Source organism: Brachycentrus maculatus, unplaced genomic scaffold (genome assembly GCF_059751285.1).
Source record: "Brachycentrus maculatus isolate JH-2025_06_01 unplaced genomic scaffold, ASM5975128v1 h1tg000847l, whole genome shotgun sequence".
Taxonomy (NCBI): Eukaryota; Metazoa; Arthropoda; class Insecta; order Trichoptera; family Brachycentridae; genus Brachycentrus; species Brachycentrus maculatus.
Window position 1 is genome coordinate 221,176 of NW_028281574.1, and position 26,754 is coordinate 247,929.

The 26,754-nt window shown below is 29.5% G+C and overlaps 1 protein-coding gene across 1 annotated transcript in view; it reads right to left on the bottom strand.

The window, feature by feature from the left end:
* LOC148300057 (neuroligin-4, X-linked-like) overlaps nt 1-11,917 on the bottom strand; it is a gene marked incomplete at its 5' end in the record, with an annotated part of 100,433 nt that extends 88,516 nt beyond the window's left edge. Inside the window, 4 exons of the mRNA XM_088275329.1 lie at nt 3,131-3,286; nt 8,778-8,857; nt 9,662-9,788; nt 11,816-11,917. Coding sequence (XP_088131455.1) covers nt 3,131-3,286; nt 8,778-8,857; nt 9,662-9,788; nt 11,816-11,917 — 465 coding nt within the window. The remainder of the gene's footprint in view (nt 1-3,130; nt 3,287-8,777; nt 8,858-9,661; nt 9,789-11,815) is intronic.
* Nucleotides 11,918-26,754: the final 14,837 nt, after the last annotated feature.

A 26,754-nucleotide genomic window follows, 5' to 3' on the forward strand; every position in this document is an offset into this window, starting at 1 on the left:
CAAAATTTAACATTTCAATAGACATGTGATTGTAAGGAATGTGAAATGAAGAGAAAACAAGATAATTTTTAAAGGAATACTATCATGTTGGTAACATTGGTAAACATACGTATAAAGATTATACTAATCTACTACTACTACTACTACCCTAACGCCGTTTCCCCGCAGGGGTAGGCAGAGAGGATGGAACGCCACACTCTTCTGTCCTGACATACACTCCTCGCCTCCTTTACATCCATACATCTAGACATACATGCCCTCCGATTACGCAGACTTTTGACACCGCCAGATTTTAGGTTCTGATTGATCTGATCGTGCCAAGTCTTTTTCGGTCGTCCACGTTCTGTTTTCCCTCTCACATTCGCCACATATATTTTCTTAGTCATTCTCTCGCTATCCATTCGCTCCACATGTCCATACCACCGCAAATAACTCTTCGTAATCTTTTCAATTATTTGCCATTATACTAATCCAAGAAGAAATATTCATTAAAAAATAATAAGACAAAAAAAAAATTAAATAATGAAATAACTATTTTGTATGTAATACTTAACTAAATATTTTTTTTTATCATAATTTTTTCTAAATATTTTGTAAAATAACGAAAAAATAAAATAAACTTCACACTTTTTTTTAAACTTTAAAAAAGAGAAGATTTTAATATTCCAAATTAAATATTAAAATATTCTCTTCGTATTTTAAAATATATTTCATATCTTATAAAAAGTTAAATATGAAAAGAAAAGAAAACGTGCAAAAATATTAATTAATTGATTTTGCATTAACTCTTGGTGGAAAAACCATAATTTTATTTTAATATTTTAAAAAATACTCGTATAAATTTAAAAAATATTGTTTAATTTGAGAAATTTGAAGAACTAAAGATATTCTCATAAACAGGTGAAAATACGAATCTCAGTTATGTAAAAATCAGTTGTGTATTTTCAGCTATTCATGAGAACGTATAAAGTACGAGTACTAACGTGAACGTCTCATCTAAATAGTCGAGTTTACATTAGTAAACCAAAAAATGATCTTTTAAAAGTGTTATTTTTCTTGATCAAAACTTAAATAAATTCTCAGACGAATCTCCATGTAGTTTTATTAGGATTATTTGAAAATGATAAAAAATATTTATGTTCAAAGTAAGGCCAAATATTTAACTTTTTTCTTTGATGTTGAATGTGATGAATTTACATCATAGACCTTAATTTGAGTTGAGTAGATTTTGATTATAATTTCCACCAAGAAGTTGTCGATTTATAATATTCCATGTAAGATCAAGGTGAACCAACATTTGAAACATAAACTGTCCCAAAGGACATTAGTAGTTTCGTATCAAGTAGGTATCGATTATGTTTGACATGGAAATTGATAGTTTGGTGGTTTGAGCATAATTTCAAATGAGCACTTGGCATTTTGGTTAATAGAGAGTGATGCCACGAGTACCCACTAGTTTCAAGGGAGTGTTTGAACTTTCAAATTCTACACAAAGTTCAATATCACTTTGAAAAAGAGCTTTAATCTATACTCAAGACCTTAATTTTTCGGATATCTTAGTCATAGTTACCATATGAAATCAAATTTTCATATTTATTCCTATAATTAGAGATAATCCAGATATTTGAACAAGTATTTGGATTCACTCAAAATGTTGTAAATATATTTTTCGCTTTCACTTTTATACGAAGGTATACACTGATTGAATTGCGTAAGGATATTTTATTTTGTTTATTAAATGCATTGGAAACTATGTGGAATAGTAATATAATACTCTCCTTATCACTCATCATTTACTTTGTGTAATACCACTTCATTAAATTGATATTACACAAAATGAACGATGAATGATAAGGAGAGTGTTAAGAATATTTCTTTAAAAAGTATTTAATATTTACTTTGTTAATATTTATATCTTTTATGGCACGTGTTTAATTGTTCAAGCATCATTAGTGTAATTTTTGAGTTGTGCCCTTGGAACTTGGAACTTTGAAGGATGATGAGGGTGTAGAAGGTTTATCTTCACTAGGAAACTAGGGGGGAGAATTTATCCATTGTCATATGACTAATTATAAGTTTATTATGGTTTTTAAGCCAAAAACTAACTGTCACGCCGCTTCTCCATAAAAACAGGCAGAGATAATGGAAGGCCACACCAATCTATCATAGCGATTTTTATTGCCTTATGCACATTTATGCATTTCCTCATACATACCAGACGATTATTCCGACCTGACAACGCCCAAGTTTTTCTAATTTTTTCTTTAGTCTTATTTCCAAGTACATTTTTTTACCTCTTATTTCCAAGTACATTTTCTTTACTCCTTTTTCAAAGTACATTTGTCTTTTAGTTTTTTAACTGTTCCTTCTATCATTCTTTTTTATTCCACTATTCGGATATCTTGACTTGATTTTTGACTAAATTAAATCAACGATCATCCTTTTTTTGCTAGTTCCATATTTAACTTCAAAACATTAGGGTTAGTATTAAGACTCTGTTGCAAACTTCCAGTTTAGTTTTCTCTAAAAGCTTCTAATTTACTCTTAATAATTCAGTGTACCATTCACTCTACTCCAAGTATTTACTTGGAGTAGAGTACTTTTTGTATAATAAATAAATAATTAAATTTGTTTGCTATAACTGATTTCAGTGCACCATTATAAGGCTTTAGTCAGTGACATATTGCTTAATATTAGCTCTTTTATAAAATGATATTATTAATAGTTGAAGGGTGTTTTAAAATTAAATTTTTATATGAAATGCGTTAATTAAAAGCGCCATTAAGGTAGTTTTCACAAAGAAGGCATTATATAAATAAGCATTTAATTGTTTTTTATTATTACTATTAGGGGTGCGGTGGGTTGACTTTGTAAGGAATGAAGAGATAAGGCGTAGGACGCAGCAAATCTTGGTCACAACTGTCGTCAAGAAAAGGCGATTCAGTTGGCTTGGCCATAACTCCACATGCCTCCTGAGAGTTCTCGTCAGAACTTCGGGACGCGGTTCTGACTTGGGAGGATGCAAGGGAGCTGGCGCCGACAGAGAAGCCTGGACACAGTTTGTGGACTCCATATGCTCCACCTAGGGAGCAGGTACGGTTTTATTAATTTAAAAAATAATGTCACTTACCTAAGATACCGAGTCGATAGTTGACTGTAACGACCACGAGACCACCATAGCTTGCCAGTACTGAGCCGTCGTAGGGGTTGCCCGAACTCCATTCGTAGCTCTCTCCGTGAATAAAGACGAGTACTGGGTAGCGAGTGTGCGTATCGCGAGCTCCTGCTGAACAGAGAGACATACATATTTAGAAAATTATAATAATTAACATCTTTATAAAATTAATTAACTTTGTTTTCACCACTTTTTTATTATACAATTCAACCTACCGGCTTATGACAGAATAAAAAATGGAAAACTTCCCATGTTGAGTTATCAATTCAAATAAATGAACATGACTAATATTTGTGAAACTTTTCAAATATTTTATGTCATCTGCTTGAATGGACCATTAACCATGTGAATTGACAGTTTTTAAGACGCATTTTCAATAACATCGGATATGTTTGATGTAAATGATAAATATAACGTCGTTTAGACTAGAGCATCATTCGTAGTAATTTAAATTGTGATTTTGTCACGAAAAAATACGGCGAGGGCACATTTTTGAAAAATGTTATTTGTACTTAATTATTATTGTAGTTTCTTGAATGTTTTCCGCAGATACTTTGTGGTACATTTTATAATATCTTTATAAAATTAATAAACTTTGTTTTCACCACTTTTTTATATTAATACAATTAAACCTACCGGTTTCAACAATATGTACATTGTCACCATCAGGGTTTATTTAAAATCAAAAACATTAAATAAAAATTAAACAATTTCACCAAAAACTTCCACACACTTTATAAAATATAAATGTAACATTTAGGATTTTTATGAAGTGTGTGGACGTTTTTGGTGAAATTGTTTATTTTTTTTAAATGTTTTTGATTTAAAATAAACCTTGATGATGACAATGTATTGTTGAATTGTATTAATAAAAAAAGTGGTGAAAACAAAGTTAATTAATTATATAAAGATATTATAAAATGTACCACAAAGTATCTGCGGAAAACATTTAAGATATACATATAAATTCACATAATAATTTGTTTTATCATATTATTTTTTCAAGTCTCAACATAGATGAAGAAGAATATGGAAGTCTGGGCATTTACGGAATTTATGACTGTCATAGGCTGGTTATTAAGACTAGAAGGAATGTGTATTTAATTACGCATTTTTATTGATTGTTGCGCGATATGATCGATAATCCTGAAAATACCCGGAGCATTGGTCTGTATGTTCCCGATAGTTACCTAAGAAAGCGTAGGCATGTATTGTTTTACATTCCTATACACAGGACCAACCTGCCAATGGTTATGCCTGTAGGAAGAGCTACCGCTATGTTGAACATTATAACATTGGATATTGATCTGTTCCATGTGTCCGAAGGAATTTTCCGAACCGGAATTCTTTTGCCAAGCGATTGGCGCCATGAATGTTGTTTGTTATGTATATATTAATTTATTGTTGAATAAATTGAAAAAAATAATTGAATCACTTTACACACGTGTAATATTCACCAATTCTTACCCATGATTGACAAACACATTATTGAAATTCTTGGAAGTTCTAGATATATTGATAAAACTCGATACACAGTTCTTGAACTCGATAGAAATGGATGGTAGGATGAGGCAAGCTTTTCATTAAGCAGAAACTCTTTCATTTGTATGTGAGGTCGGAATCCTGGATTATATTCACAAACTTAAGAAACGCTTGATAATACAATTTTATTTTATTTACTTCAGCTTATAATTTGACCAGGTAATTTAATTACAACATTTTGAGATGACATTTACAGATGTCTAAAAATAATGCAAAAAATAACTCCTAATTGGAGATAATCCAGATTTAAGAACAAGTATTAGAACACAATCGAAATGTAGGAAATATTTCAATAATTTAAAAATAATAATACATTACTAAATTTCTGTTATACTTCAAAACTGAAAGTTCGAAATTCAGGATAAAAACATATTATGATAAAATTTCTAGTTTGAAGCGCATTGCAGTAGAATGGCAGTCCATTAGGCAAAAAATAACAATCAATCATAAAAATAAGGGTTGTTCTTAGAGAATTTAGAAAGTTTCAGTTTTTCCTGAAAATTTGAAACTTTCCTTAGAAAGTTTAATTAAAATAATGAAAAAGTTTCCCAGCTAGCGTTCAATTGAGCCTACTTTGGGATAAGCTATTAATAAAATCTGACTTCTTTTATTATTTTTCAAAAAATCTGATTCCTGGTTAATAAACGAGATAACATAATTTTTATATTTTATTTGGATTCAATTTCCATTTAATTTTCACTTGGTTAATACCACTATATCTTTAATACATTCAACACCATTATTAAACAGTGCTTCTTTGTCAAGACTGATAATCAGTCTTAAAAAAGCGGTTAGCTTTGAAACCGGTAGATATTATAATTTTAGTTAAAATAAAATATTAACAGTGATTTAAAAACAAAGTTGCATTTTAATTATAAAATTGAAAATCACAAAGTCAGTGCTTCAAATATTAATTATAAATAATATCTTGCTGTCGTTGTAAAATAAAAAGTATTTTTTTAAACTTCTTCAAACCCTTTCATGAACCCGGATGGTGCATAGGGCACTGCATGGTATGAACAATGTGTTATTTTGATTCTTGACAAAAGAATGACAGTTGATCAGCCCTCCGTTTCAGTCCAGGGTCAATATATATCGAGAATAAATATAACAGTAAAAATATCACTTACATTTACAACATTTGATCCACCCAAGGATTCGAACCATTACATTACGGAGGGGGACAACTGTTGAACAACGTTTAAAAAATGTATTTCAAAACTCAGTGTGCATTTTATAAATTTAAAGAAATAATTATTAAAATTTTACCTATCAAAATATTGTATCATTACATCAAAATTATTGAACCAAATAATAAATTTCACAATACGAATTTCAAATTTAAAATGACTATTTATAAAATGAGAATATTTCAGTTTTCTCAAAAGCTTTTGAAATGGATTTTTCGTTGTAAAAAGTAGTCATCAAATTGCGGCGTTTAACCCTCATTCCCTACCCTCGTGGTGAAAAGGAGTGACGGTAGGCTGTGTTTAGATTTACCATAAATAAATGCGACATTTTTCCAGAAACACTGAACATTTTCATTTATGAAACTCGTTTTTCTCGCCGGCAGAGCGCCGTAATATCTACCTGTCGTAAATATTGTTAGAGGCATAAATAAACACATATCGGAGCGTACACACAGCGTCGTTTCCGCGTGGGGATGAATTTTTACGATCTGGTCAACATAATTTTCCATCCCCACGTCCTGAAAACACTTGGAGGGCATTAAAAATGTATGACGTCATAAATCTACCCCTTTTACACCTACTCCATGAGCACGCGTAACCTTGCATTCTCGTCATCCCTTTGTGTTTTTGTCAAGAAGAATTTTATCACCACCAAGTCAAATTAATAAAATATTGTACAACATACATTTATATATAAAAGAGTTATAACCTCACTTTACTACTGGGTAATGTTTATATTTTTTGCGATTTGAATGTGTGTACAGGCGTGATGATATTTCATCACAAAAAAATACATGGTTATAATGTTTCATTATATATATATATATATATATATATATATATATATTTTTTTTTTGTTATCACCTAAGTAATAATAGGGTTTGTACTTTTAATTATTTAAAAAAATATTTATTATTAACCTCCAGACGTTTAATTTAAGCTGTAACAAACATTGTAATAATAATAAGATTACAATTTATAAAACAAAATTATAAAATAAAAAAAAAAATTAACTAACAAACTATCACGCCACTTTCCGCAGAGGTAGCCAAAGAGAATAGAACGCCACACCAATCTGCCTCCTCACACAATGGCTTCTTCATATTCATATATCTTGGACACAACATTTTGAGTGTGTCCAAATACTTGTTCACAAATCTGGAGTATCTCCAATTATAGGAGTTGTTTTTCGTATTATTTTTTGGCATCTCATAGCATGTGAAGAAGAATATGGAAATCTGGGCATTTACGGCATTTTCTGCTCAATAAAAAAGCTTCTTTTCATCTCACTAATAGATGTCTGTAGTGAAAATCTAGTGAATCAAAAACAATGTTTTGAAATTGGTTCATTTATATAAAACCTTCTCTGAGACCTTCTCTGGCGCTGTCCTAGCTGCCGGTCCTGTTTTTACCCCGCTCCGGAAAAAAATCATTTGTTCTGGACTCTCTGGTTCTTTTAATTTATATTTTTCATAAAAATTTTCTGTATAACATTAGCCTCAGTTTGAGTGAAAAAAAAAATTAGTTTTTCTTGTAAAAAACTGTGTTTTGTGAAGAATTATCGAAAATATTAACTTTATCTTTGTCAATATTCAACAAATGTGTTAAAAGTGCGTTCGATGGTTAGGCGATTCCCAGACCCGAGCCGGATACACCACGTGTGACCAGTAATTTGACGCTCGACGGACCCAAAGGAAAGTAATCCATCAATATAACTTTTATTACTGTTTTGTCCAAAAATGAACAATGCTTTGACTTTATTTTGTCCATGCCATTTAAGTAAATTGCTTAAAACGTCGGAATATGTGTATGGAGGATAGTAAATCTAGGATTGTTTACACAGTAGAGAACCTTCTACAGTTTCAGAATCACACCGCAATTAATACATTGAATAGAAGTAACATACTTAAACATAATTTAAATTCAAATAATCTTTATCAGGAAAGATACATCCGGAAAAAAAGATACAGAGGATGTCGCGGAGGCAGAAAGCATAAAGATCTACCGGAAATCTTAGATACTGTAGGCATTGAAAGTCAAGGAAATGCGAAGCCAAATAGGCATGTAGGTAAAGCATATCCAGTCTCGATTGGTACATGGAACGCTCGCTCAATTAATAATAAGATCGATGACATCTGTGATATAGTAGCGGACTATAAAATAGATGTTTTGGCTATTACTGAAACGTGGCATGAAGATAGCAACTCTGTCACCATTAAACAGCTCCGTAGCAGAGGTTTTAATATTATTGAGCGGGCGCGCAGGTCCGAAGATTGTAAAAAACGTGACGACCTTTCGTGGACAAATCATGGCGGAATAGTTATACTTACAAACAATAATTTTAAACTAATGAATATAAGATTACCTTTGTTCTCGAGTTTCGAATCCATTTGTTGCAGAATAACAGTAGGAAGTAAAAATTTTACTCTTATAACAATTTATCGGCCCGGCTCTAAGGCACCGACTACTAAATTTTTTTCAGAAATAAAATCCCTGTTAGAATGGGCGGTTACTCGCACAGAATTATTAATTATAACTGGAGATATAAATATTCGTTTCGACCGTGAAACAGATTCAGCGACCAAACGCTTTAATGTACTTCTGAGTGATTTTGATTGTCTTCAAGAAGTAAATACCTCAACTCATAACGCAGGGGGTATATTGGATGTTATAATACGACGCAAATGTGATGAACATATTGCAGTCAATGTAACAGACATCGGACTGTCAGATCACAAACTAGTACATGGCGAAATCAATATCGGCAAACCCACCCCTATCTACAGATCCTTCACATCACGGTCGTGGAGGAAACTAGATATTAATAAATTTAAGACCGATATCTCGAACTCCTTAATTGGTCTGGATACTGATCGTAGTTCCAAGAATGTCGACCAGCTGGCTGATTTGTACAATGGTGTACTTTTCAGCTTGATAGACAAACATGCGCCTTTAACCACGAAAACCGTTCGTAAAAGGAAATCGGATGCATGGTTTGACGAGGAATGTCGACATGGAAAACAAAAACTACGGCGTTTTGAGCGTAAATATAGAAAGACGCTATTAGTTTCAGATCGCTTAAAGTGGCTCGAAGCACAAACCACTAATAGATTTTTGATTCAATCAAAACAATCTGCATATTGGTGTTCGAGAATTAGAGAACATAGGTCGTCTCCGAAACTCCTGTGGCAAAGTCTGCAATCTGTCCGCGGAGATTGTGAACTTAAAATCAACACACAAGCCACTGCTTCCGAATTCGCTATTTTTTTCAAAAATAAAATCGAAAATATTCGGAAAGCAACATCATTGGTTAAAAATCCAACAATTTCCTGTAATGCCTTGCAGTATCTGAAAATTTTCGAGTCCACAAATATAAGTGAGGTAACAAAACTTATTAATGCTTTGCCCAATAAACAGTGTTTACTGGACCCACTACCGACATGGCTTTTGAAAGAATGTGTTAACGAGATTGCTCCATTTATAAGAGATCTTATAAACATGTCTCTGGAGAAAAGCATTGTTCCAAGGGCCATGAAAAAGGCAAACGTTACACCACTAATAAAAAATTCTCAGATGGACTCCGAGGACCTTTCAAGCTACCGCCCAATTTCCAACCTTCCTGTCATATCAAAAATAATAGAGAAAATTGTTGCCCATAGACTGACAACGTATGTTGAAAATAGCAAGTTGTTTTCAGAGAGGCAATCGGCATACAGGCGATACCACTCTACAGAGACAGGCGTAGTGAGAGTACTGTCTGATATAATAACTGCTGTGGATGCTGGTGACCTTGTTTTGGTTTCCTTTTTGGATATGAGTGCTGCTTTCGACACGGTTGATCACAATATTCTGCTGGAACGCTTGAGGAAGACATACGGCATCTGTGATAAAGCACTTGCATGGTTTTGCTCATACCTTCGAGAACGTGAATATTCAGTCATTTTTCAAAAAGTTAAATCCCCTTATCATTCCGTCTCTACTGGTGTACCCCAGGGATCAGTCCTAGGTCCTCTTCTATACCTTCTATATACGAAAGACATAGAAAATATTATAAAGTCACACGGATTGTGGTCTCACTGCTATGCGGATGACACTCAAATTTATTTTTATTGTAGGCCGGAGGAAAAATATAAACTTGTTGACTCTATTGATAAGTGCATTGAGAGAATAGGAGAATGGATGGCTGAAAACAGACTGACGTTAAACCCTTCCAAAACGGAACATCTCTGGATAGCCACACCTAAACGACAGAATTTGATTGATAACACGACACCACTCAATCCAAAGAGTACCACTACACCGGCCGTCAAACTGCTCGGCGTGTTCTTAGATTCTGATCTCTCCCTTGAGACTCAAATTAGCAAAACAACAAGTACATGTTTTTATCAGCTAAGGCAAATTAAAAGCATTCGCAAGAATCTGCCAGTTGATGCTGCCCGTCAATTAATAAATGCGTTTGTAATATCGAGAGTAGATTATTGTAACGGTATATACACGGGTCTACCAAACAATAAAATGACTCGACTGCAATCAGTGTTAAACGCAGCAGCGAGACTAATTTTTGGAATTTCTAAATTCAGTCACATCACCCCACTACTTCACAAACTCCACTGGTTACGCTTTCCCGAAAGGGTTGAGTATAAACTCTGCCTACTCATGTATAAATCAATACACAATATGGCTCCAGAGTATCTTAAGGAGCTGTGTATTCCAGATGAATTGGTTGATAGACGTCTCACGCTTCGATCGGCTACAACATCTGCAATGGGCAAAGTTATCTTACCAGCTCGCAAGCAACGCACTAAATTTGGCGAGCGTGCCTTTGCTGTTGCAGGACCGACGGCGTGGAATGCTCTTCCACCAATGGTTAGAAATAGTGAGAGTGAGATGATCTTTAGAAAAAGACTAAAAACACATTTGTTTTCTAAATCATTTCCACCATAATATTTTCCCCAATTCATTCACCGTGAAGCGCCCTTGAGGTATTTTTTTTACGAAAATGGCGCTATATAAGTTATCCAATTTTATTATTATTATTATTATTATTAAAACATCCAAGAATTTGAGTAGTAATATTTTTATTATTTATATTCAAAGCATTTACTTTGTGGTCAAACATTTTAATTGATATTAGTAATGTTAGTAAATAACCACTCACCGACTACTTCTGTCTACCGGTTTCGAGACGTACCCGTCTCTTCGTCAGGACATACACTACAATTTAACAATCATGCGAACAACACTACACCACACCCACTTAGTACTATTCACATACACTATCACTACACATGCATGTTTTGCATGTGTAGTGATAGTGTATGTGAATCGAAACCGGTAGACAGAAGTAGTCGGTGAGTGGTTATTTACTAACATTACTAATATCAAGTAATATTTTTAATCATGGATTGAATTGGTGAATGTAACGCGTGTGTAAAGCGATTATCTTAACCAGCCTATGACTGTCGTCAGCCCCGTAAATGCCCAGACTTCCATATTCTACTTAGTCTTTGATGATATGTAAAAAATATATATTCTTATATCTCCATTAATTAAAAATATAATAAATATTAGTACAAAACAGCAATTTTTTTAATTCACTCACTGCAAAAAACACGTATTTTACCTAAGTTGTTATTCAAAAATAATGAAACACGGTTGGAATAAAAATTTTTGCTTCTTATATTCGATACAGTCTAAAAGCATATAAAGGTGTATGAATAAACTAATATTTGATGTGAAATAAGAATCAATTTTTTAGATTTTTCCAGACAGTGAGAGAGAGATTTTTGGATGAAAACATTTTTTCTCTCGAAATCGTAAAAATGTACTATTTCGTATAAAAGGTGAAAATATTTCGCTTGAAAAATTTTCTTGCTTTATCTTTAGTATAATCTGTCATATTCATCACAACCCCCAATTTCCAAAACTGTTGCCGACACCTGTGTCCCCGACAAATAGCCTTCAAGGTGGAAATACGGAGTGGAAAGGTTCTCTACGCCCTTTATAGGCCCTACAACGAAGAGGTTAAACAGTACAATGAATATATTCTAACACATTGAAGACGCGATCATTTAAGTCGTCATTTTTACAAATATTACTCAATATTATGAATTTAAAATTTAAAAATAATAATTTCACTTTTAAAAAAAAGTTTTACTTTTACAAAAAGGTATTTAAAAGATAATTTTTACCTCGAGTTTTGCTGATTTGCAATCTGTTAAAGCAGTTATATTTTTTTTACCGTTTTATGGCCATGTTTTGATTAAAAAAAAGGTGGCCACTATAAGGATGTTTATTTTTTGACATCTCATCAAAGATGAAGAAGAATATGGAAGTGTGAGCATTTACGGGGCTGACGACCGTCATAGGCTTCTATAAATATGAACCAATAAATTGGTTCATATTTATAGAACTTCCAAGAATGTGAGTAGTGTGGTTGTCAATAATGGGTAGAATTGGTGAATGTTACACGTGTGTAAAGTGATCACTTAAACCAGCCTATGACGGTCGTCAGCCCCGTAAGTGCCCAGACTTCCATATTCTTCTTCATCTTTGATGAGATGTCAAAAAATAATATGAAAATAACTCCTGTAATTGGAGATAATCCAGATTTTGTGAACAAGTATTTGGACACACTCAAAATGTTGTAAATAAGGATGTTTCATTATTTTTATATTACAAGTAAAAACACAACATTAACATTAACAATGATAACATAACAACTCTGCTTCATATAATAATAATTATAATAATAAAACCCTTGTCCGCACCCCAATGGTGCATAGGGCACTGTGTCATATAAACGCAGTGTTATCTTGATCGTTTACACATGAAGGAAGGGTGATCAGCCCTCCGCTTCAGGTACCAGTCCATGGTAATATTGAATAAATATTACAGTGAAAAAATCACAAATATTTATTTTACCCCCCTTGGGAATCGAACCCGGGACCTCCAGAACGGTAGTCGAGCGTGCTGACCATTACACTACGGAGGCGGACATATAATTTACTTCACTGCTGCTTTACTGCTTCATATAATTTACTTTATACGTTTAAATAAATATATCTTCTTCGTTTTTCTATTCGATATTTTTACGCCGTTCTCGCTTTTTAGTAGCATAAATAATTTTTCCTTCACATAATTTTTTTTTGTTTATGGAAACATATGAAACAAAAATTTTACGTATTATATGTCTTAACTATGAAAATTCAAAGACAATGCTAATGAACACTTTAAAAAAATCGAAATGGTATTTGGTCTTAGAAAATAAAACACTAAAAAATTCTAGACAATCGGTACTTACTGTTTGTTATACGTTTTGGTAAACAAACAAATGAAATTTATGTAATTGTAACATTGATCGTTGTCATCAGAATTTCATAAAAAAGCCAAGAAGAGAATATTCAAATTTTCGCGGAAAAATATTTCGATTTTGTTTGCTATTATTATTTTTGTTTTAATAGAATTCAAGGAAAAGGTAGTCGTAAAAAAGCAGTCTATATTGCAGGCCTTCTTTATGGTGTGATTTAAGTGTGAAGTCTACACGAATGCGAAAATAATATGAACCACGTATATTTCAATAAACTCGGGAAAAATCGTAACGAGAAAAATGTTAAAGAGTTCCATTGAATTTTCCTTTTCGGAATTCTTCATAAAAATGATGGATTTGATTAAATCTAACGTATCCTTTCTCGTTATAAAGGAGGATTTTATGAGTTTCAGTGATATAAAGGAGGCTGTAAGAATTACGTGAAAACTTCAGAGTTCTTTACTTGTACGTAGTTACAGCCTGAGGCTATATTGGGGTTTGTTGTTATTCATCAAAGCCCTCTAAATAAAGAAAAAAACGCTATCTTTGGGACTATAGATTTTCTTCAGAGTTTTGGTGAAACTTCTTCAAACATTCGCTTCTGAAAGTAAAGTTAAACTTTTTAAGCTCCATCTTTAAACAGTATTTAAGATAATTTATTGAGTATGTTTTTAAATAAACAAAAACATTTTTTTTGATGATGAAATTTGTTTCTTTGACTTCTTTTTACTTTAAGTAAACTCTTAATTCTTTTTATTATCCTTGTTATGTAATTTTTTCATTATATTTTAAACAATTTATATAACATAACAAAATGGTTGCACACATCACCTCACAGTTTGGAATTAAGAAAAATAAATAAGTTGAATAATATATATGCTTAAATATGTGTTTATATATATAGACACATAAATTTTTCATCAACCTCGACATTAATTAGTAAACTGATTGGGGTCGTAAACTAATCAAAAATTACCCTTAAACTCAACTACGATCTGTACAAATGTTTTTGACGTCTCGCAATGTACCAAAGTCAGCAAGTAAAACATAATATGTATTAGAATTGACACCAGGCCCACTACTTTTTCAGATTTTTGCCTCTAAACTTTGTTATTCACAAATCTTCAGTGCTCTAGAAGCATAAAACTTAAGCCTATTTTATCAGTATAATCAATAATTGATTTATTTAATTAATGTGAGAATAATTGTATTATAACGCATTTGGTTGAGTATGCTAACAAATGAACGACAGATATAACGTCCATTCGACCGCGGTTAAAAATTTATCACTGGCTTTCCGATCAAATAATGTAATGATTTATGTCATATTATAAATATCAGTGTCACGGAGCGTGGAATGTGGCCGATAATTTGGCCGATAAATGCGTTTCAAACTCGAATTTCTAACCATAATCAGCGTATATCCCACCCAACTCCTGCCTTTTCCCAAATTTAGACTGTCTGTTGTTTTGTTCCCGTTTCCCGAATGAATAATTTTAGGATAGTCAAATGATATACAGAAATAGTTTCCAGTAACGATTAATAATTTTATCGGGTCGACCAAAAATCGCGAGTGTTAAATATTTTGTGTAGTTTTAAGCGTGTAAATGGTGCTATGGTGGTGAAGGGTGGTATTGTTTGCATGCTGTAATAGTGACTGTCATGACGAAGTAATAGTGACTGTCCGAGACAAGTACGTCTCGAAACCGGTAGACACAAAAATCTCGGTGAGTGGTTATATACTAATATAAATAACATTTTTGTAAAAAAAAAAGTAAATATGACTAACCACAAAGTAAATGCTTTAAATATTATTAATATTGAGAATATAATAATTATATGCTTTATAAAATAAAACAACTTTGTTTAAACCATTTTTTGTTGTTATTTTTTAAAAATATGGTGTACGGAGTGCGTGAAAGTTTTTGGTAAAGGAAGGGTAATTAAGTATGAGTATTTCAATGTTGTAGAATTTAGTACATAAACCCTGATGATGACAAGGTTCTTGTCGAAACCGGTTGGATAAAGTGTACTAATAAAAAGTGGTTAAACAGTATTGTTTTTTTTTTAAATAAAGTTTATAAAATGTGCCACGAAGTATATGCGAAAAACATTAAAGGAATATAATTATATGGATTCAAATTCGGAAAACATATATTTTATTTAAAATTTATTTAAAAAAAAAAACAAAAGTTATTTTGAGGTCTACATAAAAGATAGTAAGGAAAATGAAAAGAGGTTTAAAATATATGGTATTTCACAACCACGAAGACTTTTTTTTTAATAAATATTTCTTATATTTTTCATCGGTGAGGATAAAACCCGCTATGGCAGTTTCACAGTCGAATTTTATTGAGCTACGGTACGATTGAGAAAATTTTATTTCAGTACTCCCTTAATATCTGCAAATAACTGTGCATAAGGCATTGTTTCAGATCAAAGCCGTAACAATCTGATCGTTAAATTAGTGATAAGCTATACCTTCCTTTTTCTTTGATCTTGGAGTGGAACACAATTTATAATGCCAATTAAATTTTTGACACTTTTGTTTGATGTTTAAATTAGCCTGAAATATTTCAGTATTATTATTTACCAACTTCAGATTACTTTGTGAAAAAACATGTTGAATTTAATAATAATTATGATGATAAGCACTTGTTAAAGACGATTTTTGATTTGTACTATCTGAACACAATTAAATTTCGAGAACTTCAGATATTCTCATCAACAAATAAACACGAGAAATGTTTCTTTTGTTATATTTTCCTCTATTAATGAGAACATCTGTAGTTCTTTAAACGAGCCATGTTAAATAAGTGTCGGGTTGTCGTCCCGTGGTTAGTGCCGCGAACTCTTGAGTCAGAGTTTCTTGGTTCGAACCCACTATACCACAATTTGATACCTATTTCTAATAGTGAGGCTTTATAATAATAATTTCTTATAATTTCTAAGGCTGACAGAAATAATATGAAATTGAAGTATTTTTGTAAATAAGGAAAACACGAATATTTATTTTTTAAATAAAAAATAAAATCATAAAATCAAAAGTGGCCTCAAAACAATTGTTATATTTTTATCTATATTAATATTGTAAAAGAAATTGACGATCGGAATAAGATTCTATTTCAGATTTCCTAAATCTTACTTGAGGAGAGACGGAGATGAGATGGCACTGAGGTAGAAACTGCTTACATTAAATTTACCCCCGTATACATACGTACAAATCCAAGTAATAGTTTGCGATATGAGCTCTTCGATCCAGGCAAAATAATCGTTTCCCTTTAGAAATTCCTCGTTATCTCAAACTTTTGGAATTGAATATTAAAAGCAGACTTTTTATGTTATTCCGAATTTTTTTATATACTTTAAAACGGTTGAAATTAATTTTTTTTTTCCGTTTTGAGATATCAATATAAATAACACATAAGCAGATGAACATACATAGATTTCATACAGTAATATTTTTTGATACAATTTGATACAATTTCCATACATTTATATACACATATGGCAAACTTTAAATTTTAGTTTCGCTGTGGCTCTCCAAAAAAGAGACTGCGCTCTTGTGCTTGAAGAGGGACTTACACTCAAGGTTTATTTGTGTACAAAGATTTGAACAGACTTTCAATATAATATAAAGTCCTTTTATATTATTTATTGATTTGATATTAGCTTTCTGGAATGATATGTAAATTATTAATAATTTTATTATTATCAAGAGTTATATTTCATTTCACACGACTTTCGATATATTTCACATGTTTCGAAAACTACAAATGTTTTCATCAAAAAACTAACGATTTAAAAATTTATTACACTGAAATTATTACACTCGGTCACATACATACAATGGGCAAGTCATGAAAACTAAAAAATACTGAAAAAAATAATGTTGATGAAAACATCTGTAGTTTTCAAAACTAGTTGTGTGAAATGAAATAAAACTCAATTAGTAATTTAAGAATTAAAGTCATTTAAATATAGATTTAAAAAGTTATTACCATAACTTTGTCGGCAAAATGACCGCTTGGAAGTTCTAATGTAAAATTCTAAGCTCTTTCCCTTTTTACAATTAAATGCCAACTTTCGGGCAATATTGTCATCAACATTCCTCATTTACATAATAATGTTGATTATTGCTCGAGGAATAGTAGAAAATGATAAGGAAGGGTTGAATTGGAATTAGGAATCAAGTGGAAATTAAGAGGAGATTCTGCCCCTCAAAAGATCATTTAGGCAACGCTTTAGAGCGTTCAAATTAGAAGCAAAGAAATCAAGTGGGGGTTTGAGATAATTATAAGATAAGAAACAAAACCTAAGTGTGAACGATAAGAAAATAAAAAAAAAGAGTTTAATTTGCTTATCTTCAATTTGTTTATTATTAAAATTTAATATTATTAAATTTTAATATTATTGAAATTCATATATTTTTATGTTAACATCTAAACATAGATGAAGGAAGAATATAAAGGACTAGGTATTTACAGGGCTTATGACTTGTCCATTAATTTATTGATTGACAACCACACTACTCATATATGCCTCATGTTTTAAGAGACTCCTGAAAATATGATTTTAAATTTCTTAAATGCTTAAAATTTGTCATTTTCTCAATAAGTTTTATTGTGATTTCCAATAAGGATTGTACGAAAATTCTCTTTAAAAAAAAAAAAAACAATCGTTTATTTGTTATTAAAACATTTGTAAAATTTTTCCAAAAGACTACTCCATAAATGATACATTTTAATGAAGAAGAATATGAAAGTCTGGGCATTTATTGATGAGATGTAAAAAAATAATGAGAATAATAATTCCTGTATTTGGAGATAATCCAGATTTGTGAACAAGTATTTGAACAATCTCAAAATGTTGAAGATACAATTTCATTTAATTTGCAGGGTCTAAATATATATGTTTAGTACTATTTTTATATGTATCTCGAAAATACTCTTCACCATATTTTATTTGACTGAAATTTCTTACTTGGCTATTTTTGTGATTTAAATAAAAGGTTTATAAAATAAATAAAACAATTCTCCATCAAAAACAATCATTTATTTGTTAATAAAATACGATAAAAAAAAATAAAAACGATTTTACAAGACTAGTCTATAAATAAAACATTTTCATATCATTTTAGGGGTGCGTTTTCTCATACTAAACTCCCCAAACTTGTCGTGTCAAATTTAGTGTAAAGAAAATTTAATCTCCCTTCGATGTCGTGGTGAAATTCTATATGGAAATAAGGGTAGAGCACGAGGTTTTAATATGGTTTGGTGAAGGCTGAGTTTGCAGGTGTCGTGATTTTCCATAAAATTTACCATAGAACATAGTCATTAGGGGCAAGACTGGCAGAGACAGAATACGGAATATAATCAAATTTAGATAAGAGCTCCAATTTTACCTTACATATTGATAGGTATATAAAATAACTCTGATGTAATGTTGTTATGCAATATAAAACCTATTTTGTACGTAAAAAGGATTAATTACTGGTATGGTAATAAAACACACTCTCTATCGTTTATGATATTTTTTTTGTAATACCACCTACATTTAATTAGATTTACACAACACTGCATCGTGACTACTGGTTTGGAATAATAATTCCATCAACAAGAAAAATGAAGACTTAATTAATATAAAACGTTCTTAAAAAACGTTTATTAAATGTATTTGTTTCTATTTTGAAGTGATTAAAATGAATTAAAAATAAATATTTTTTATTTTATTATTATTGGTTAAATGGTATTTATAAAGACTTACAACAAATAAATTGAATTTAAATTGACTTAAAGACAATAAATTGAATTTAAACTCAATCAATTGAACATTAAATTCACTTTTGGAAATATTCCCTTTGTGATTTCTTTATCTTCTTTCTCTTCCTTTCAAATAATAATAATTACGAAAAAATAACACAAATATCTACTTCCATAGTGTTATGGTTGTTGTTTTTGGCTACCGTGCCCTTGGTTTGATTCCCAAGGGAAGTCAAAATGAGAATAAGTTATTTAAACTTTCAGATTTTTTAATACTTAGCTGATTAGATTTTTTAAATAATACCCTGAAACGCGGGATTGTTTTTCTAGCTTTCGAGTATATAACGATCAAAATAACAGGTCAATACGATGTAGTGCCCTACGCACCATTTGGTGCAAATAAGGGTTAATAAATAAGAAGTTTACATTAATAATCTACAATAAAAGTTATAAACTGTTGATTTGTGAGTATTTAATTCGGTTAGCACAAAGTACTAAGATAAATGTAAATTTATATTATACAGCACACTGTCAGCTATTACAACTTTAAATCAATAAGAAGCCTTCGTAACTTCGAAGCTCCGAGACATTATGAAAATATGGCGTACTAAACACAACAGTTTGGCTCATTATTTTTTCCACAACCCTTACTTCTCCCATTAAAACATCTTGGCGAACTCTTTGATTCGCAAACTTGGAAATTTCACTTTTTGTTTCGGCAACTTTCAAAATCGGACGATAAATTTTGTATCAACTTTTAGGCGAGGCCCCCGCAGAGATGTAGCGGAAATCGCACAACTCATATCGATTTTATAATCAAACATGGCGGACAGCTAACCATATTAGTACTAGCAAGAGGTAATATCTTGTGTTTTCTGGAGGGCTTCGATCGGGTTATGAAAAAGACAAGCCCAACGCTGCCATTTGATTTCTTCCACTTTTTGGTAGCCGGTAAAAAATATATCTTGGCAAGCGTCGCTGGTGCTTTTATATTAAAATGTTATTTTTGTCGTGCTGTATTTTAGAAGTTTGTTATTTTTATTAATCTTTCTCTGTCGTGTTTTGTAGTTTTTGGTTTGACGCAAAGAGAGGGAAAAAATTGATAGAATTATGAACGATGTGACGCTTATTTGATAAAACATTTGCTTTATAAAAAATAAACACCTTTTTACTCTTTTGATTTTTAGATCAAAGTTTATTTCATTTATTGATTTGGTAAAATGAATGCATTTTTATTTTTGTTTTACAAAGTAAATAACACAATTTCTCAAAATCTATTGTGTCACGTGTTTCGATGCATTCTGCATCATTTTATATAACAAGTTTGTTTTTATGGCAATCCTGTTTTAAACAACAGAACCAAATAATGTTCTGTTAGTTACAAAAGAAAGGTTTTTTGTACACATTTTCATTTTGCATTTATTTTAAATCATAATAAAAGAAACATTAATTAAAAAATAAAAGCTAAATAACGAACAAGTTTTGTTTTTGTCTCAATTGTCAATTTGAAATTGTAAACGATTCCCTTTATTCAATTATTTCAAAACGTATTGTTGTACTGTAATATTATTTATATATTATTTAACACGTAACTGATAAAATTGTATTTAAGTAGACGAAAGCTACAAAACATATTTACGGTGATTGAATTATAGGGAAAAGAAAGTTGAATAGAAAACGTGGGATAAGAATAGATAGAAAAGGATAGGTTAGAAAAGGTTAGAACAGGATATGAAAGAATTGAATACTGGTTAAATCGGGAATATAGGCGAGGAAATGAATATGTATGCGATATTGAACACGTGAACATACATATATTCATACATACACAGTAGGTAGACAAATCATTTCTTCTTCTTTGTCTTTCCTCAATACCACAAAACTCCTTAAGACAATTACTCTTTCAGACACTTCGCTCACTCCTTTCAAGAACGTCATAAATCAAAGAACTTGATTTTTCAGGAGAACGTTTTTAAAGTTTCAAAATATAATACAATGTATTAAAAATAAATATCAAGCCACTTTTTGAACTTTTTACTGTGTAACAGATCTTTTTAGGTAAAACCTGAAGGTTTTTTCTCCATTTGAAAAATATTCAGTATGGTTAAAAAAATAGTTAAACAATACCTTTTCTTCAAAATGCAAAAACAACACTTTCTGCCCTGTGGTGGGTAAATATTAAGTTAAAAATATGCCTCTTTTGCTGGGATATAGCACATTTTCTGAGCATTCCGAAAACATGCATAACTGAAAATTGACGATTTTTGATTTATGACGTTCTTGAAAGGAGTGAGCGACTTGTCACCCTTTTTTTAACCCTTAATTTCCCGTGTTGTGTACCTTCTACACATTGCTTCTAATAACCATTAATATCTCTAAAAATACAATAAATACAAGATTTTAGATATTCCTCCATAACATATTTACGCATTGATTTAAACAAATATATTAATAATAATCAGAATTTATCGGGTACATCAGAGGTATTTTGAGAATATCGGAAACCAATTCGCGTATGATGAATGCTTTTACTCAAGAATTGAAGTTTTATATTACATATAGTTAAAATACTTGTTATATATAATAGGAACATAAAACATAAGAATATTTATAATGTAAATTTCAGTTAGTAAATACCAGTATTTTTTTAAATCTATTGCGTGACCCACCTATAACGTTGAAATAAGTACCTACCGCGTTTTCACGTATAAAATGTATTAGGTTGTTTTTACTGTATTCAATAATGCATCATTTTATATTATGTTTTGAATATTGGAAGCATTAACTTTGTGGATCATATTGATATATTATTTCGAGAAATAAAAAAAGAAGAAAAAAAAAGTAATAAATAAACCCTGAAGAGGGCAACAGGTTGTTGCCGAAACTAGTTGGTTAGTAAAAATGTGAGTAGATCAGAATACAAAGTATTTTTTATTTCTCGAAATAATACATTTTAGATTAGTTCAAATGTAAAAATACAATTTTAAACATGAACTCACTATAACGTTCTCTCCGATAACGCGGTAATTATCTTAAAGTTGTACTCGTTATAGGGGGGTTTACTGTATATTTTCGATTAGTATAAATAAAATATAAAAATATAAATATAATTCAGTTTGGGCAAGATTACAGCGGTAACCAATAACCTTAAAATTTAAATTGATAAATAACAACCATTTATCACAGCATAAAGATTTCCGCCTGGAGAACCAAACTTGACACTTTCCGTTTATAGACGAAATACTATCTCACTTCCTCGATGCTGCGGGAAATATATAAGTGTGAGCGAGACGGTAAAACGAGGTGACAAAGTCGATATAAATGCAAAGTAGACAAGGAGCCATTCCATCGTTACCTTTATTCGCGTTCTGCATGTATTTCATTGTAACCGAGCACCCAGGGGTGGAGTCAGATCCGCAAATTTCAATATCAATCTCATTGAAAAGTAAATGAGAACGGTTTTATTACATAATCCTAGTAAATTCCCACTATGATACGTATTTGAAATGAGATTTATTACATGATTGATTGGACATCATGTTTTGTTTGGAATTAAATTAAATTAAAAACTGCAAATGCAATATCAGTGATAAATACATTTAAAGCCCTGGGCTGTGATTTCGGTATTAAACTCAATTTTGTATGAAAAATGAAAACCGGTCCAACGGATGGTTGAAAGTCGAAAGTCTTTTTAACAAAACAGTTTTTTTTCATTTAAATTGCATTTATGTATTTAGCTGTACCCAACTACGCTTTACTATGGCTCAGTCTGGTCGCATAAATTCGAAAAAAATGATAGGACACTTTATTAAATATGTTTAATGTTAATATGTTAACAATGCTTGCGGGTATAAAATATATTAACATCTCTCAAAAGACATTTTGTTTTCCATGAACAATCTTTTATATGATATGAACAACAGATGGCACTGCCATTGCAGCAAAAATTATGATTGAAAAGATTATAAACGGTAACATTTTTGTTTTAAAGACAGAGGATAAATTAAAACACGAGCGTATTAGAAAGCAATGTTGGGTCAAAACTTCTAAGTAATTGGTGAATAAATTTGGTGGGTTTAAGATATTGAAAAAAATAACATAATTGTTTTTTTATTTTTAAAAATAATGTAATTATTCAAAAATAATTATTATGTTTCTTTTTTTTTCATTTTAACGTATTTTTTTTGTTTTTATTTTTTTAATCAGTGGTGTTAATAGAGAAGAGTTTGTAGAAATCTTGATTTTACTGAAAAACGATATTTACAAAAACAGTTAAATGTACGTACTATATGGAATAAATAATCTAGAAAAAATAAATATATGATAACAATGATCATGAAGTTTTATTTTATCGTAAATATTTATGAGGCATCAATGTATGAAAAGTAATCGTATATTTCAATTCCATTTAAAAAAAAAAACAAAATTATCTGCGATATTCCATAATACGTACAATGTGTAAAATAGTTTAAAAAATATAAAAATAAATACTGTTATTGCACACGTCTTATTATCCCCACCAATATGGGTTCGTAGGGTAAATAATCCAGTAACCGATATATAAAAAAATATTGTTAATAATAATATTTATTTAATAATATTTCCATTAAGTTAAGATTCTTATCTTCGCGAAAATGGTTCATAGGGTAATGCATTGAATTGTGAAGGCACGGTGATTAATCCTTGGCTCCAATTACCAGCCTAAGGTTTTAAGAAATAAATATCAGAGTGAAAATTCATATGAGTTTAATTTACGCTACCTGGGATTCGAACCTGGGGCCTTCAGCACAATAGCTATACGCGTTCACCACCACACTATTAAGCTAGATTATAAAGTAGTTAAAACAATCATCAATAACATATTCTGAAATAAACGATGGAATGAATAATTTCTTTTGTATTTTGGAGCTGTCGTCTTACAAAAATTGTTTTGTGATTATTTTTCTATATTTCAATTAATTTATTCTATCATAACCTTGATTATTCACCCTACGGATAATTTATTAATATTTGAGTTGTATCGTGTATGAAAGAAGATGGAAGTTTGAGCACGCAAGTGTTTAACACCTGGGATCATGAGCGATAGGATGCTAAGACTTTCATCTTATTTCTTCTTAAAATGAAAGATGGTACTTCTTTTGCTGAGGCACCTTTAATATAAATATAAAATGAGAACTACACATTTTTTTTCTAGATTCGTTTTATCTGACCAGTGACAGATGATCACTGACATATGTTGATTAGAAATATATATAAATATATATATATATATATATATATATATATATATATATATATATATATATATATATATATATATATATATATATATATATATATATATATATATATATATATACATATATATATATATATATATATATATATATATATATATATATATATATATATATATATATATATATATATATATATATATATATATATATATATATATTTATATATATAAATATATATATATATATATATATATATTTATATATTTATATATATATATATATATATATATATATATATATATATATATATATATATATATATATATATATATATATATATATATATATATATATAAATAAATATATATATATATATATATATATATATATATATATATATATATATATATATATATATATATATATATATATATATATATATATATATATATATATATATATATCTATATATATATATATATATATATATATATATATATATATTATAAATATATATTTATAAATATATATATATATATATATATATATATATATATATATATATATATATATATATATATATATATATATATATATATATATATATATATATATATATATATATATTTATATATATATATATATATATATATATATATATATATATATATATATATATATATATATATATATATATAAATATATATATATATATATATATATATATATATATATATATATATATATATATATATATATATATATATATATATATATATATATATATATATATATATATATATATATATATGTATATATATATATATATATATACATATATATATATATATATATATATATATATATATATATATATATATATATATATATATATATATATAAATATACATATATATATATATATATATATATATATATATATATATATATATATATATATATATATATAAATAAAAATATATATATTTATATATATATATATATATAAATATATATATATATATATATATATATATATATATATATATATATATAAATAAAAAAAAATATATTTATATATATATATATATATATATTTATATATATATATATATATATATATATATATATATATATATATATATATATATATATATATATATATATATATATATATATATATATATATATATATATATATATATATATATATATATATATATATATATATATATATATATATATATATATATATATATATATATATATATATATATATTTATATTAATAATTATAATCGAGAAAATCGATTAAGTCATTTTCTATATAACTTTGGCATTAACTTAACCTTGTGACATGTTGATAATAAAAATATAATAATAATACTTGCATAATACAACTTATAAGCATACAAGTGTTATTCAATTAAATTCTTAATCACTTACTATTTATATACTTGATCAATCATTTTGTAAGATTTAAAAATCACCCGTTGAAGAATACATCTGTAGTTTTTGGAAACAAGCCGTGTATATTGAAACGAAACTCTTTAACAGGTATTATACTTTTTTTTTTAAACTGTAATGTTATTAAAAAATATACATTTTTGTTCAAATGTTAAATCGTAATAATTTTATTTTACTGACCTGATGATGGAATGATTATTCTGAAACCGATAGTCACGAATAACTGTTTAAAAAAGTGGTTTTACACAAAGTGAACCATGAATGTTAAGGAGAGTGTTAACTGTAAAGTTATTTTATTTATTGTTTCGGCATTCACTTTGTGGAAAGACATGATGAAATTGTAAAAGAAAAACACTTATTTTCTTATCAAGTGTTTTTCTTTTATAACTGTAAAGTTGTCATTTACTATAGAAAGTTCAATATCACGACGGAATGTCAGTAAAAAATTAAATTTATGGATCGATAAAACATCTCTCAAGATTTTTATCATTTGATTCACTCCATCGCTAGTTCATATTCACAAAATACAAAATATCGATCGTTCCAAGTTCAGCCGACGGGATGACACTCGCGAGAAGTTTTCGTGTTGCCACTGGCCATGGCAGACGCACGATGGATGGATGTCGCAGAAGGCTGGGGTGAGGCTCGATCGCGCTACCCGGTTGCACCCCCGGGCCCGCCGGGGGTAGGCGGGGGATGGTAGATGGAGGCAAAGTGCCGCGGGAAGTTCGGGGTAACAAATTGCAGAACACGTGAGACAAATTCGGTTATGTGCCTTGAAAAGAATCGTAGCAAAAACAAACGTTCTCGGTCGTATGATATGATATAAAAGCGATTATTTTTCGAATGAAGCTTTTTATGAGGAATTTAATAATGTAAATGAAAACAGATTTATGTATTTAATAAAACAAATAAGAAACTAACTAATCAACCTGCATTATTCACTGTTTTTTCGTTATCTTCATCAATATTTCCACAATATCATAAATTGATTGGGCATTCACTTTGTGGTACAATGTATCCATTTTTTTTAAAACTTTTACTAAGTAAATACCAATATTTCTTATAAT